Below are 14,812 nucleotides of genomic sequence, written 5' to 3' on the forward strand. Positions count from 1 at the left end.
AGACTTCAGAGAAGTGTGACTAGCCCAAGGTCACCCAGCAGCTGCATGTGGAGGAGCGGAGACGCGAACCCGGTTCCCCAGATTACGAGACTACCGCTCTTAACCACTACACCACACTGGCTCTCTTTGAGAATCCTTCCAACCCCATTACTCTATAAGTTGCTATTTCTATGCCTGGGTACCACACTGGCACTTGGGCTTCTCTTCCATGGAGGATCATGGGTAAGGAAGGCAACTGAGTAGACAGCTGCTACCTGGTGGTGGTGGTTTTTGGGTTTTTCTTGGGGTTTTTTTTGCATTTTGTACCTTCATTCCTCTTCCACCTTAAGGTGGAGCTGGGGAAACAGTCAGTTTAAATACACAGCAGGGTGCTGCAGGCTGAAAAAATATGAATAATAATGATATTTTTAAAAGCTCATATATGACAAGAATTATTCAGATAACTAGAATGACTATGGGATTCATTCGTGAGTCAGCTGAATGACCTGGAAGTAAATTATAAGGAAAAGATTCCCACAAGGGCATCCATGAACATGTAGAAACATTAAATACGTCATAAGCTTATAAAATTGGGCAACAGTCATTTACCAGAAAGGACAGACAGTTCTTCTATAAACAGACAAAGGATTTACACTTCTGCATTTAAAAGCATCAAACTCTCTCAATTATTTAACGAGAGGCAAGCACACATACATACATTTTAAGTATTATTTCTAATAACCACAACTTATTTTCCTTGGAAGATCCATAAAATGGGGAGGGGTTGAAAGGGAACCAGACCCCCCAACATTTCTGTGTTTCCAGTTCACATGGCAAGGGAGCTGTGGCCATCACTGCAGTCGTGAGTTTTCTACGTGCACATGTACCACAGTGTTTCGATCTAAAATGCAGATACGGTATTTGCTAAGCGCACCCATTAATTTACAGCTAAATCTTGCTTTCCAACACTACAGCAACTCTCCAGGAAATGAACTGCTACAACTGTCCAGGGAATGAAGTGCCCTTGATGGATTTGTGGTAGTGTAAATTATACCTGCTCCACAAGATTGTAATCCTTAAATCTTTAAAATTTAAAATCTTGTTAGAGCTGACAGTACATAAAATAGTGGCTAAAAAGATCAGGAAGATGGATCATTGTTCTTGTGAAGAAAAGCTTATGTGGCTAGGGAACCTTTTATTTGTGGAATGATGACCAAGGAGGATGAAGGTTTATAGAGTCGTGAATAGCTTGCACAGAGCGGAAAGAAACAAAACATTCTATTTCATGATGCCAAAACTCAGGTCGGTTATCCAAAGAAAGCCACTGCCAAAAAGTCACATTATGCCTGCAGTTCTATGCAATCTTAATTTGAAGTAAGCCACATCACATTGAACTCAGCAGTTCTTCTGGATAAATATGGATAGGGTTGAGCTGCATACCAAGTAATATATAATAACTGGCCTATGGGATTCAATGTCATATGATGTTGTAATGGGTCACTGGTATAGATTCACTTTTAAAAGATTAAAATTCATGGAGAATAGCAATGGCCAGAGCATTTCTAAGTCTCTAGCTTAGTTAAAAACATGGTTTCCAGATGCAAGAATAAGCTGTGGTGAATCTTAGGCTTGCACACACACCACTTTCTCCTTCACTTTCACGCCTGTAATTAGGAGATAAAAACTTGCATTTTCAGATAAACTAACAGCAGTTCTCTATGATGCCCAGACTTGGAAAATTTGTTTTAAACTATGCTTATTGAAAGCAAGATTTGAAATCATAGTTCAATCTTGGTTTGATCTCCTGATTAAACAATTCCCATGAGCCCCCGCCAGAATGATCAATGGTCAAGAGGATGCGACTTGTAGTCCAGCAACATCCAGAGGGCCATAGGATTAAAAAAAACCACAGTTCCCTGAATTTGGATGTCATGAGGAACCGTAGCATAACATAGAAACAAAAGAAGTTGCTGTTTACTGAATCAGGCCATTAGACCATCTAGCTCAGTGTTGGGTGGCTACAGCTCTCCAGGATTTCATATAGGGTCTCTTCTCAATCCTACCTGGATGTGTTGGGGACAGAACCTGGGATCTTCTGCAAGGAAAGCAGATGTTCCACCTCTGAGCTACAGACCTTCCAAATAAAGCAATGCAAAAAAAATAATGCAAAAAAAGAAGGCCGTACATGAGCCTCAAGCTTGGTGTGGCTCATTCTTGTAAAAGAAAACCATTGTTTTCCACTACATGTAAATCAAGCTTCTGGGAGGCTCATTCATTTGAGCGCCTCCTCGTCCTCACTGCATACAGTGGCAATGTATTTCCCTTTCCCTCTCCTTAGCTGGACTGTATTGCTTCTCATTACTGGTGTGGCCACCAGCTCATGTGAAACTTGGGGCAACTGTCAGAGATTAATAGCTGCAATGGCCAAAAATGGGATGATCAGTTGCAGTACACCCCTGAACCTCCCTCCCACCACATCTCTTCATATGCCAAGGAAAGGTAACCATTTCTGTCAAAAACAAATTGTCTTACGGCAGCTTAAAGACTAACACATGCATTATGGCATAAACATTTGTAGACTAGGGTCCAATTTATCAATCGCAGCCTTCATTTCACCGCATAAAGCAAAAGCATCTCCTCAGCTTCCATGGAATAGCTTAGTGTCTCAGTAAGTATTTGTCTGTAGCATTCCAGTAACTCCAGGAATAGCATGTAAGATTTCTTCTCCTGTTATCTGAATGGCATTTTAGACATCTAATAATAAAGCAGAAGAGGTAGACCAGAAACAGAAGAAGTAATTCAGCCCAACACTGTTTCAAATTATCAGGAGTTGAGGCAAATTCATGGTTGCCATCTACATAGCAACAAAGTCTGAAATTCCCATGAAGTGGTGTTTTATGAAGGCCTAGAAAACAGAAGCAAAGTTACACTGATGTCAAAGCTCCACATTTCTATGGCAATCTCTGACTAAGGTTTCATGTTACCCAAGCCCAAAACAAAAATCACCATGTGGTACTTAATGCAAAACATGCATAACTAAATTTCTGTTAACAGGGGTTTGTTTGTAAGCCAATATTTTATTTCTTGGCACTAAGAAGCATCAATCACTTATTTTTTAAACAAACAAACAAACAAATCTCTAAAGCATTCTAATCAGGACTTGCCTCAAAAACAACATTTGTGATGATGAGCAAATGACTTTTAACGTGACTGTCAGATATGTCCCAAGTATGCACAAATTCTAGGAAAATCAAGCACCTCTTGTTTCAACAAAGAATGAAAATTTGGTGTAGTTCTTTACCTGGTTCTGTATTCCTGAAGTGTCCCAGAATACTATATAATACTGTCTGAATCATTTTGGACCTAACACATGACTTATGTAACAACAGCCTAAGGTTTTAAGTTAGCCCACACAATGCAATGTCCGGCAGACAGAGAATAAAAAAAAAACAACTTAAAAAACCACTTTACCGAATGTTGAGACAAAATGGCAGCAGCACCCCAAAACATTCAACACCTGGTGTTACAAGTGTTTCCTAACTTCCCCCCAACTTTTAGTTATTTTAGATGCAAGGCAAAACTAGGCTGACTGGCAAAGCAGTCCTATGCTTTTCTGCTCCTGGGTAAGTGTTATAGAACTGCAGTCTTACAGGTTCTCTAAGCTCAGCAATTTTTTTTGTCCAAGTCACCAGATGTGTGCTTCTTCCCTCCTCCAGCTTCTTCCAAAGATTATGATAAATTTTCTTGGTTTATGCATGTTTGTACAAGCCCTGTATTTAGGCATCATTGCTACTGTTTATAAAAGAGGATATGAAAGAATATGGTCTACCCAGATGTTGACACACACATTGTCTTGAACATGCTGTTTTAAGAGTGTGTACAAAACAGTAAATTGCAGGACTAACCTAAATTACCAAAGCCTGCTCTCAACTTTGTAATGAGCACTTCCAAATTTACAAACCATCTGCATTGCATTATGCCAGTTCTTTGGGCTGATGAGGGCAAACAACATGTATCATTTTTATCCATCCTTAAACCTTTCAAGGGAGGAGCACAGAAGAAAGGCTAGAGAGCTTCCCTCTGGAGTGTCAGAGAGAAAACAGGCTCTTGGCATCACTACTGAGTAGCAGAAACAGGAGGCTGGGCTACCCTGCCACCAGAAATGCAGGCTCATTTCCAGCACCTGTATCCCTACTGGGAAAGTAATGCATTCAGATGAACCAGGATGCATGGATATGGAAAGAGGTGTAGCTTGGTGATTTTAAATGAACACTGATCAGGTCAAACTGTGATTCACTTCAGATGAATAAATTCTGTAACTTGTATGTGAAGTTCAACAAGCACATAGCTAGGCAACCACCCATAATCAATGTTACGTGGCTAGAGCCCATTTCCAAAATGACATATGTACAGCAAACATGTAAGAGGGAGCAGGACTGTGCCCACTAGTTCCACACCGGATGTTGTTGAACTCCAATAACCCCTGACCCCACAGGGAGCCAAAAATCTAAAGAGAGATCCATATGTGTATATAACTGTAGGTGCATGGATGCTCCACGCATATATGATTAAGATTCTTAAGCACCTGCACTGTGTGACTGCTATGTGCATGGGTGCCCATGATCAGATCTTCATCTCTCCACAGAGAAGTTTGGAGTGGATCCAATGAGGCATGGCAATGTCGGGGCTGGGGCTAGAAGCATTTCAGCAATTCCAAAAAACTCTGCCTCTTCTTGATGTTATGCAAATCTCAATATCATAAAACATGCAAATGAGGTTAAATAAGGGCTTCCAGTTCAGTTCAACCACCGTGGCCATCCTGCTCTTATCACCCATTTTTGTGATCACCACAATGTATTTTTGATAAATCTATTGGCTAGATCTTCTGGCAGCCACAAAAGAGTCAGAGGCACTAAAGGGAGGAATATTGCTGTATCCTATGTTTCCCAACCTGAGGCTAACGAACATGTCCTTCTCTCACCAAAGATAGCAGAACTATAAATAATCTCTAATCTCCATAACTTAGGATACAAAACGTTTCACGGTGGTGCCATTTTTCATCCCAACAACCCAGAAAGCTGCACTCAGCACTGTAAGCTGCTACCTTACACACACTAGACTTGGGAGTGAGTTGTGCTTGAGAGTAAACACACATCGGCTCAAGCTATGTGACTCACTTAAGGCTGTGTGATCTACTGTATGTGTGATCACGGTCATTAATTGGGGTCCTGTGCAGATAAACCTATCCCATGTATCACACTAGTTATCAAGAGAGTCTATATCTCCAGACTGTGTAGAAGTATTATCAATTTTTAAGAACACTTCCCAAACTTAAAAAGCAATTGGTTGACACAGGGTATTCAGTTGTTTTTACAGCACAGAGGAGACTGGAGACTGGTTATTCCCAGCAAACTCTGACAGCTCTAGAGTTAAAACCCAGGAAAGCTGGAGGAGGTGACACTGTTGGAAAGTAAATATTTATGTAGTCAGGGCTTTCCTTCCTTTCCCCCTTTTCTCTGCCCTGCCTCTTTCCCTTTCTTAAAATGTCACAGATCAGCTGTTTTGATAATTGGACAGGAAGCAAGAGTTCCCCTGATGGTTGGCAGCTTAACACCAGTTTGTTCTGCCTTGCACTCTGAGCATTCATCCTTTCTCGTGCTCACACCTATTGTCCTCTTCAAGGGGAGGAGGGCTTAGAAGGTTATTAAGGGTGAAAATATGAAATGGCTCATCACACAATTTAGCATCACACAGTGAGTACCCTGCTGGCTCCACCTCTGAACAGAACAGCACCAGCATTAATGCTGATTGAGATCATGCCTATGGAAGTGACAGTGATATACTATACACAGATCCCAGGAGATCCTGAATGGGTGAACAGGACAGCCCACATTCTAGGATAGGGGAAGGATGGTAGCTCAGCGATATCCGAACTGGGGAGGCAGGAAAAAGAAAGGTCTAACTTGAATTGCAAACTAAAGTTTGGGATATAAAAGGTAAAGGGACCCCTGACCATTAGGTCCATTCATGACCGACTCTGGGGTTGCAGCACTCATCTCGCTTTATTGGCCGAGGGAGCCGGCGTACAGCTTCCGAGTCATGTGGCCAGCATGACTAAGCCGCTTCTGGCGAACCAGAGCAGTGCACGGAAACGCCATTTACCTTCCCGCTGGAGCGGTACCTATTTATCTACTTGCACTTTGACGTGCTTTCGAACTGCTAGGTTGGCAGGAGCTGGGACCAAACAACAGGAGCTCACCCCGTCGCGGGGATTCGAACTGCCAACCTTCTGATCGGCAAGTCCTAGGCTCTGTGGTTTAACCCACAGTGCCACCCGCGCCCCTCCAAAAGAATGTGTCAGAAGTTGGGATACATATGACAGCAAAAATGCATTTTGCTCAGCACTAGGCTATGAGAGAGTTGGGGAAACTCTTTAAGAACCATTTTCAAGTTGTTATTATTATGTTTCCACCCCTTCCTCAATAATTCAGCTCTAGGCAGCATACACTGGGTTCCCCAGCACTCTCCCATCCAGGCACTAGCCAGATTCAGACTTGCTTAGCTTCAAAAAGGTACTTACACCAGATGCCGTTAAACCAGTCTCAGCCATTAGACTTACTAGGCAACCTTGGGGCAGACACTATTTCTCATTCTTAAGGTTTACACTCTTAAGAAACTGCACAGGGTATGTGCCCTTTGATCCTTGGCAAAACGGAGGAGTCACAAAGTAAAATATAAGTCAAGTTTCACTACTTGCTTTGCTATGTTGCCAATTTGCAAGAGGCTGAGGTTATATTTTAGCTCTGATCTCATTGTTATTAAAGAGCCAAACACTGAAATTTGAATGACTGCACTTTGGAGTAGAAAGCAGCACACAGAAAAGACAAAATGCAAAACATTTACATACACATCTATTCACCTACAAATTTGCAAAGGCACAGCCCAGTCTTGATTACAGGCCTCGATTGGACTTATTTTTAAATAGCAGTTATAACAGAAGGGCATATTCACTGGACAAGGGCACCTCTACATTAGGATCCTCTACAATTCATGCTGCATTTTCAAGAATATAATCTTGTAACTACAGTTAATGTGTATGCCAAAGGCAGAGGTGGGAAAACTTATTGGCTCTTATCAGCTTTATGGGCCAAACCACCAATGATTTAAGTTTGTCAACATATTTTTTTCTTTAAAAAACAGCTTTCACACAGAAATCCATCAGAAAACCTGCTTCATCTATCATAAACTGAAGTATTAATAAATCATCAGAATACCTAATCTCTATTAAAGATCCTAGCTTATTTCAGCATTATTTTTAGCCACTCACCTCTGAAATCTGTGTGAATTATTCCAAATAAAATGTGTCCCATTCGAGACCAATTGCCTATTTCCAATCCAAGATAATTTCCCCCACTTCATTCCCTACCGAAATGTTGTGCAATTATTTTTAGTGTATAGATGACCTTCCGGCATGTTATGTGTAGTGGGAAATACACTTCTGTTTCTTCAGTTACGCAGCAATCCAAACTGTAGGAAGCCAGCGGAATTCATCATGGGGGACTTCTGCAAGCATAATGAGCAAGGATGGGAGATTTCAGCCAGTTCAGCCAGAGATCCCCCTCTTCCAGACTTGTCACAATGGAATTTGGGTTTGGATTGATCAACTAAATCACTGCACTATTGGGAGCTAGCGCAACAAGTCCCTCTAGCACAAGGGGGCTTTCTCCCCCCTCAACCCCAAATCCTGCCCATTTGTTCTGGGGAAGGTTGGCAAGCAGAAATGCTTGTGCTGGCAGAATGATCATATTAGTGCAATGTTGAATCCCACCATTGGTATTTTTGCTATTATTTTAATTGCTGTTATGAAATTTCGCAAATCTGTTTCATGTAGCCCGCTGTCAAGAGTGCCTTGAAATTAAAAAGAAATCATATTGCAATCCATTTTAATGCAATGTTTGATTGGAGAGAAAGACGTGAAAGGCACTGTGGCAATCAGTCCTACGCAAGACAAGTCTAAAAATAAGTCCAAAAGGAACAAAGTCCAAGGAAATAAGAAGTAGATTTATAAAGGTTTTCAGGAATGCTAGCTGTTGGTAAACTGACATACAGTCCTTCTGTTTCATTAGAGTGCTGAGAGAAACATAATGCTTCTGGAAGACAACAAAACACTTCAGCTAATCTATGTTTAAATATAGTTCTTGGGGAAAGTCCATCCAGTCACTCCATTAGGTTTCGCTGCCTTGGGCACATCTTTGCAATATTAACACCTTGGGGAGGCTTAACTCTTAAAAGGGGAGCAAAATTGCTTCCCTTGCTTATTCCACTCTCCAGGGTAGAACAAATCAAGCAGCTTAAATGTCTTCCAGTTCCACAAGGTCCAAAGCTATCTCCTTCCACATTTAAGTAGCCTGGAGGCTGCACATGACAATACAAACCATCAGTTTGTCATGTGACACATCAAACAACAATTTGGTCTTTGAAACATACAAGGTCCAAGATCTAAAAATAATTTTTGCAGAGAACTGTTCTACCTAGCCATTCTCTTAGTTTTGCATTCAGACGTTTTGTGAACACTAAAGAATAGCCATTCACACCCACCCCACCCCATCAGAATACTAGGCATTCCCTTCATGCTTAGAGCAGCCAGGGAATCCCATTACTGTTACAGTATACAGGGCAAGATATTTCATTTTCCTCAAGAGCTCTCTTAACATCGCACAGAGTGCTACTTTATCTCACAACAAACACTTCTTAACTAAAATTAAATGAGAGGACATTTCTTTGAAGAGGATCATTTGAAAGCTGCACGTACAAAACATTTCCCAGCTCTGACATCTTCAGCCTTGACTTCTCACTGCACACAAACCATGAATCTTCTAAGATTGCAATATTCAGATATTTTATTCAAAGAATGCACCAATGGGTATCTCAACAAACTCCTGATAACAGAGTTAGGACATGATACTCATTTTGCACAACGAATATATGGAATACCATGTATTTAAGCATACTATGCTCAAGTTACAATTCTTTTTGGGGGCAGGAGGAAGAATTCTATATTTTAAAAAAAAAAATGTGGGAACAAGTATTAATATCAGCAATTGCAAACACAAGAAGTGTGCTGCAGCTGAATGTCATCATTCAGTTAAATTGGTATATAATTTTTCTTTCTTTTAAAAGCATAATTGCTGTGCTACTGACAGCACAGTGTACTTCCAAGAACAGAATCCAAGACTATGTGAAATTTAGTATCAAGAGCAGAAAAATTCTCTCTTCTACACTCTCTGTCAATAAGTAAATGATACTAAAATCCTATATAGTCTTATTTGGGGAAAAGTCCCAATGAACTCAGTAGGACTTACTTTTGGGCAGGCATGTATAGAACTGCCCTCTGAGTAGGGGGGGGGGCAGATGCCAAAAAATAGAACAGGGCTTCACTACCTTCAATAGTTGCATAGATGAAAACATTTCAGCAGGGGTAGCGCTGGACTGCAGGTTCAGTCTTCTAGCTTAGGGTGTGAACCACATAAGTAACGGGCTCTGCCCTACTCCTTTAAAAGTAGAGCAGGAGGGGAGTGTCAAATGTTGGGTCAACATATGTGCTAAAGCCTAGCCATTCTAGCATTTGCTGGTGCCTGTTAAGCTTTGTAACCTGTATCCTGAGCTGATGCAAATATCATGTAATAAAACCTTCAGGATTTCCCAAGCCAATAGTTAGAGTCTTTCGTCTGAGGGTGGGGACCAAGACACTCAGGATGCTTTGATTCCTCTCTCCCTTGGACCCCATCCTGAGTCCCTAATTGGCTTGTTCCCTAATTGTCCACCATCATCCCTCAGGAGCAAAGGTGGCAGTAGACTTAGTGGGAAGCCTAGAGTGGCCAGGGCACCACTCATCTGGACTCTAGGTGGCTTTCTTGCCAGTGGTCTACTTGGAAGGGGGAAGTACCGTATTTTTCTGTGTGTAAGACTAGGTTTTTTCCTTTAAAATAACATCAAAAATTAGGGGGTGTCTTATACACGGATATATCACCCCCCATTTTCTTAAAACTGAGTCCCCCAAAATAGTCTTATACATGGGGTCGTCTTATAGACAGAAAAATACGGTAGATCCAGATGGAAGCAATGACCAGCAGTGAACCAGATAGAGCAGGAGGCGGCGGTGATTATACAAGCCTCTCAGCCTCCTCTGAATCGTTTGCTGGGTTAACTTTTGAGTTCATTAGTCTCCAGCCCTTCTTCGCTGCATTTCTACTCAGTCTCCAAGCCAGGTGCTGGGAAGTGAAAACCTAAAACCTAAAAAGTGCACACTGAACTATTTTCAGCTGCACCAATATACTCACTTATCTGGGAGCAAGCCCCACTGAATGTAAAGGGATTTATGAGAACACTCTTTTAGAAGTAGAGCAGGAGTTTTGTACTGTGAAACTCTTTCCATTGCCCATGGTAATACAGAAATAATGTTAGATATCTGCTTTGTTAACCTGAAAACCAGTCCATTTTAGGAACTTTGGAAAGCTTCCTATCAAAAGCCAAATCAGGGTTCTTTGCAGATTTTGGCAGTTATGACTCCTCTCAACTGGGCATTTTGCCTCTTTAAGGTACGGACAAGGGAGTGGAAAAAGGATGATTTGTATGTTGAGTTCCTCAAAACACACAGCAACAGATTTTCTCCCCGCTTCTATCTCTGCAGCTTAAGCACACACTGAATGCACAAGCACGCAAACCTCAAATCACCACACTTCAGTGCTTCAGCACACTGAGAGAGCAAGGTCTCAATTCTAGATAATAACTCTAATAACTCTTCAATTCAGCTATATGAAAAAGATAAAGCTGTGTTTGTCAGTTTGGTCCCTGAGCCGGTTACGTAGCTGCAGACCAGCCCACATTATTCACCTGAACAGCTCTCCCCACCCCTCTTGCTTTAAATAAACAAACAAACAAATAAATATATGATATATATCCACCTGAGATGCAATTCATTGGCAGGAGGTCTGTTTTTCTCACGAGGGAGACGCAAATGGAAGCAAAGCCCAGGCACAACTTAGGGGGAAATGCACATAGTGCTGATTCAGGCTATTACAAACTTGCTGAAAAGAAGGCAGTTCCCAGCGTCACGAAACATTCCCCGCCTATTGCTCTCACCAGATGGAAGAATCTGGGTGGAGCCCTAGACAAAAGCTAAGGCAAACACACAGGGGAGGGAACAGAGGTGTTTCCTCGTTTCCATGGGAATGGGGAGCTTCCAAGATTACTATTCATCCACATACCAGAACCAGGAAAATGGGAAGGTAAGAAGAAGGCTAGAATGCAAGGCAGAGAAACTAATTCAACCTGTATCAGTCACGAACCAGTCCTTCATTCTTCTAACACAATTCTACCTTGTTACTCTCATTTCCTTCACTGTTACTCTCTCTGCACTTTCATTGCCCATTAGAGAAATCTCTTTGGAGCTGCCGTTCATGAAAAACTCCTTCCATATACCCTAGTCCTCTCTACATTCTCATCCATCTCACAGTGACATCACACAGCTTAAGCTGGACTTTTCTTTTCTCTTTAAAAGATGTTAACCAAAGCTCTACTCCCCCCCCCCCATGAATATTTTTCAATATTTGACGTTTGAGATGGGTGTAGTGGAGAGCACATGGCTTAGATTGCCACTGGCCATGAAACCCATAGCCGGTGATGGCTGGTATCCATTGGGACCGATAGAGTGGAAGGCAGGGAGACCCATCCTCCTCCCTACTGAATTCTTCAAGGGCAACACTGAGGCTAAAGAGGAGGAAGCTGAGAGGCATCACCACCCTCTGCACTGGTTGGAAGTAAGATGGCAGGCAGATTGAGGTTGGTGAGGTCATGTCCCATTTGGCCTAACAGATCATCCTTCACTGCCCATTGCATGCCTTTGGGAAGATAAAACGGAATGGTAAGCCACTGAATGCTGAAATTCAATGCAGCTGTTGTGATGGAAGCTTATGGGCAGCTTTGCCCTTTGGGGAAAGGTAAAATCTTCCATGGGGCCATGGGCATAGCCAAGGGGGGCAGGGGGGCTGCTGTCCCCCCATCAAGTAAATCAATAAAAATACTTAACTAACTGAGATTCTGCCCCCCTCAACATAAAGCCCTCCTCCTAACATAAATCCTAGCTATGCCCATGGATAGGGCCTTTGGGATACAAAGAATTAGATGCTTCAGGACAGCTGGGGGAATTTCTAGTTAAGAAATCAGGGAGAGGGGAGGTGGGAAAGCTGTGAAAAGAGTTTACGCATTGCTGAGAAACTAGAGGAGTTGTGTACTATTGGTGGAAGAGTGCTATGCAGAGGCAGAAGGTGGGACTAAGCTTCACATATTTATTCTAAATCCACAGCCAGCTTTTTGCCTGTGGCTCTAGCATATTTACATAAACGATACCTAGCATTTCACTTCAACCGTAAGCAGCAACTGCATGAATAATTGTGTGGTGAGATCTATCATGACTCAGCATTCTTCTGTTTTAAAGGCAACTCATGTTGACTAACCAGTTTATAATTATTTTGGGAATGGCTGGCTATTCTTTATGAGACTGGCTGTCTACTTTTAGGCATAGCGTATTATTGTTTCCATTATTAATTTCAGCAGTGCTTTCAGCATCCAAAGCACATTATGATTCTTAACTCATCATCAGCCCAATCCCATGCAGTGCTAGGCATACCTAACTCCAGCCATTTCAGTTGTCGTGGCTGTGTGTTCACATAGGTCCACATAGGTTCAAGTCTTCTGAGGCAGTTCCTTAACACCCTCCTCTTTTAGACTGGGAACTGAAGCAGGAAGTGAGCTTCTTGTCTCATGACCAAACACAGGAAGGCTCAATGATGAGCTTTTCTGTGGCCAACCTACTCTCACACACTTTCCATGTATTAACTACCACTAATAATTCAACATGTTGTATTTTTTGCCTCTCTTTAAAGCAGTTGTTCCCAAAGTATGTGTGATGGGGCACCTGCATCATTGGATGGGATCCAACATCACACTATGACAATTGTTCTGACCGCACAAGCATTTCAGCTTGTCAAATGGAACAATATCCTTTCTGCTGTTTCAGAGCTCCTCCAGAGCCTTGGGGGGGGGGCACACAGAAGTGTGTGGAGGTAGGAGAAAATGAGAAGTTCTGCTGTGCTGGCAGAACTTGTTGCACTGGCCCTCACCAAGAATTGTTCAGAGAGCCCCTATTCCTCCAACAGAACTACAATTTCCAGAGTACCCTGGGAGGAGAGATTGATCATTAAACCACTCTGTGAATCATCAGAGGGAAACCTCAAGCCTCAACAGTAAGTGGAGCCAAACCCAATGAGAGGCAGAGGCAGTGAATTCTTGTTTTGTCCCCATTCTCCTCCCTGCCAAGTTTCAGAAGGACAACACTAAGCCTAAGGAGGAGGAAGATGACAGACTGGGCCTGTCAGTAGAAAGGTAGACAGGTGAGGGCTAGGAGAGGGGCAGGCTAGCCGAGGGCAGGCTGAGGATGGAGCAGCCTCCGCTAAGTAAAACATATGGAGGCTAAGATTAAACATTTTTGTTTGCACATTTTAACACACCCATTTTGGTTTTAAGCATGTGCTTTGGTGGATAGGAAAAGGTGAACTGGCAGGAGTGTCTAGGAGGAAGTATTTTCTTTCATTTTCAAGCACATACTAAGGCCAAGTCCTGATACTATTGTCATTGTTGCTGTTGTTGTAATTACATTCATTATTATTATTAGTCTAAGGAAAACCAGACCAACCTTTTACAGTGGAAGTGATGTGTATACCAACATACTTATAGTGAGGGTAAACCAGTTTTTTGAAAAGAACAATGATGATTTTTAGACTATTACACCTCTTATTCATGCCAGTATGGTTGCTTGGAAAACATCCTGTTTGTTGAAATGTAAACATTATATTGACATTTGATCTTTGTATTTATTGGACACTAAGTAAGGCATTTAATTATACCTTTCTACTGGGATGGAATAATGGCTTCACCTAATTTAAACCCAGAAAAAACCTGTGCCTTTTTTGAAACACAGTTTCAGAAGAACTCATTAAATTGCATAGATGAGAAGAGAACTGCTTAAACTTTAAAGCATAAAGCTAATAGCCTAAAAAGAAATAGTCAAATTAACCACCGACTAAGGAACCTGTTGAAGGACCACAATAAGTAGAGCAGAACGAAATTAGTGTGGCTTTCAGTTTAGAGTCTTATTCCAAATTAATATTGCTCCAGGCAGCCGAAGTTGAAAAAAACAAACACTGGAAGGTTTATTTGAATAAATATGGTGTTTGTGCTGCAGCCAGACTCCAGAGTCAATTATCACCGGCATCCTGAAAGGTTTTGTTAGAGCTGTCCTACACTTTTTTTTGGCAAGCATAACCACCACATGTATTCACCATAATTTAAACAACCCTGTACACATGCCAGAATGACAGATGCAATTGCCAGTATGGTCTCTGAGAAGATATCACACCAGATCTTCTTTATTTGGAGCTGCCTTCTGATCCATTTCTGAGCACAATTCAAAGTAAAATTTATTCCTTACAAAGCCCTAAATGGCTTGGGGTAGCCACCTCCAGCATGGGATCACCTGTTCCATTATGAACCTGCTCACATACGGCATTCAACATCTGAGGCCCTGCTTCATGTTCTACCACCTTCAGATGTGTGCCTGGTAGGAACATGAGGGCAGGTCTTCTCAGTGGTGGCATCCGGACAGTGGAACTACATTCCAACAGGTTTGGTTGCTTGGTCTCTTCTCTCTCTGAGTTTTATTTGGGTGGCAAAGTAGGACTCTATTGCCTATCGATATCAGGAAAGCATCTTCACT

At 41.9% G+C, this 14,812-nt stretch overlaps 1 protein-coding gene across 8 annotated transcripts in view; it reads right to left on the minus strand.

The window, feature by feature from the left end:
* The window catches only part of SH3PXD2A (SH3 and PX domains 2A), a 271,525-nt gene that overhangs the window by 171,957 nt on the left and 84,756 nt on the right, over window positions 1-14,812 (minus strand). Inside the window, exon 1 of one of the 8 annotated variants that reach the window (XM_081192095.1) lies at window positions 10,944-11,078. The exons of the other annotated variants lie outside the window; for them this stretch is intronic. Coding sequence (XP_081048221.1) covers window positions 10,944-10,959 — 16 coding nt within the window. The 5' untranslated portion in view covers window positions 10,960-11,078. Of the gene's footprint in view, window positions 1-10,943; window positions 11,079-14,812 lie in introns of those variants that run through there. 8 annotated transcript variants of the gene reach the window in all.

Source organism: Podarcis bocagei (assembly GCF_964188305.1).
Source record: "Podarcis bocagei genome assembly, chromosome: 4".
Lineage (NCBI taxonomy): Eukaryota > Metazoa > Chordata > Lepidosauria > Squamata > Lacertidae > Podarcis > Podarcis bocagei.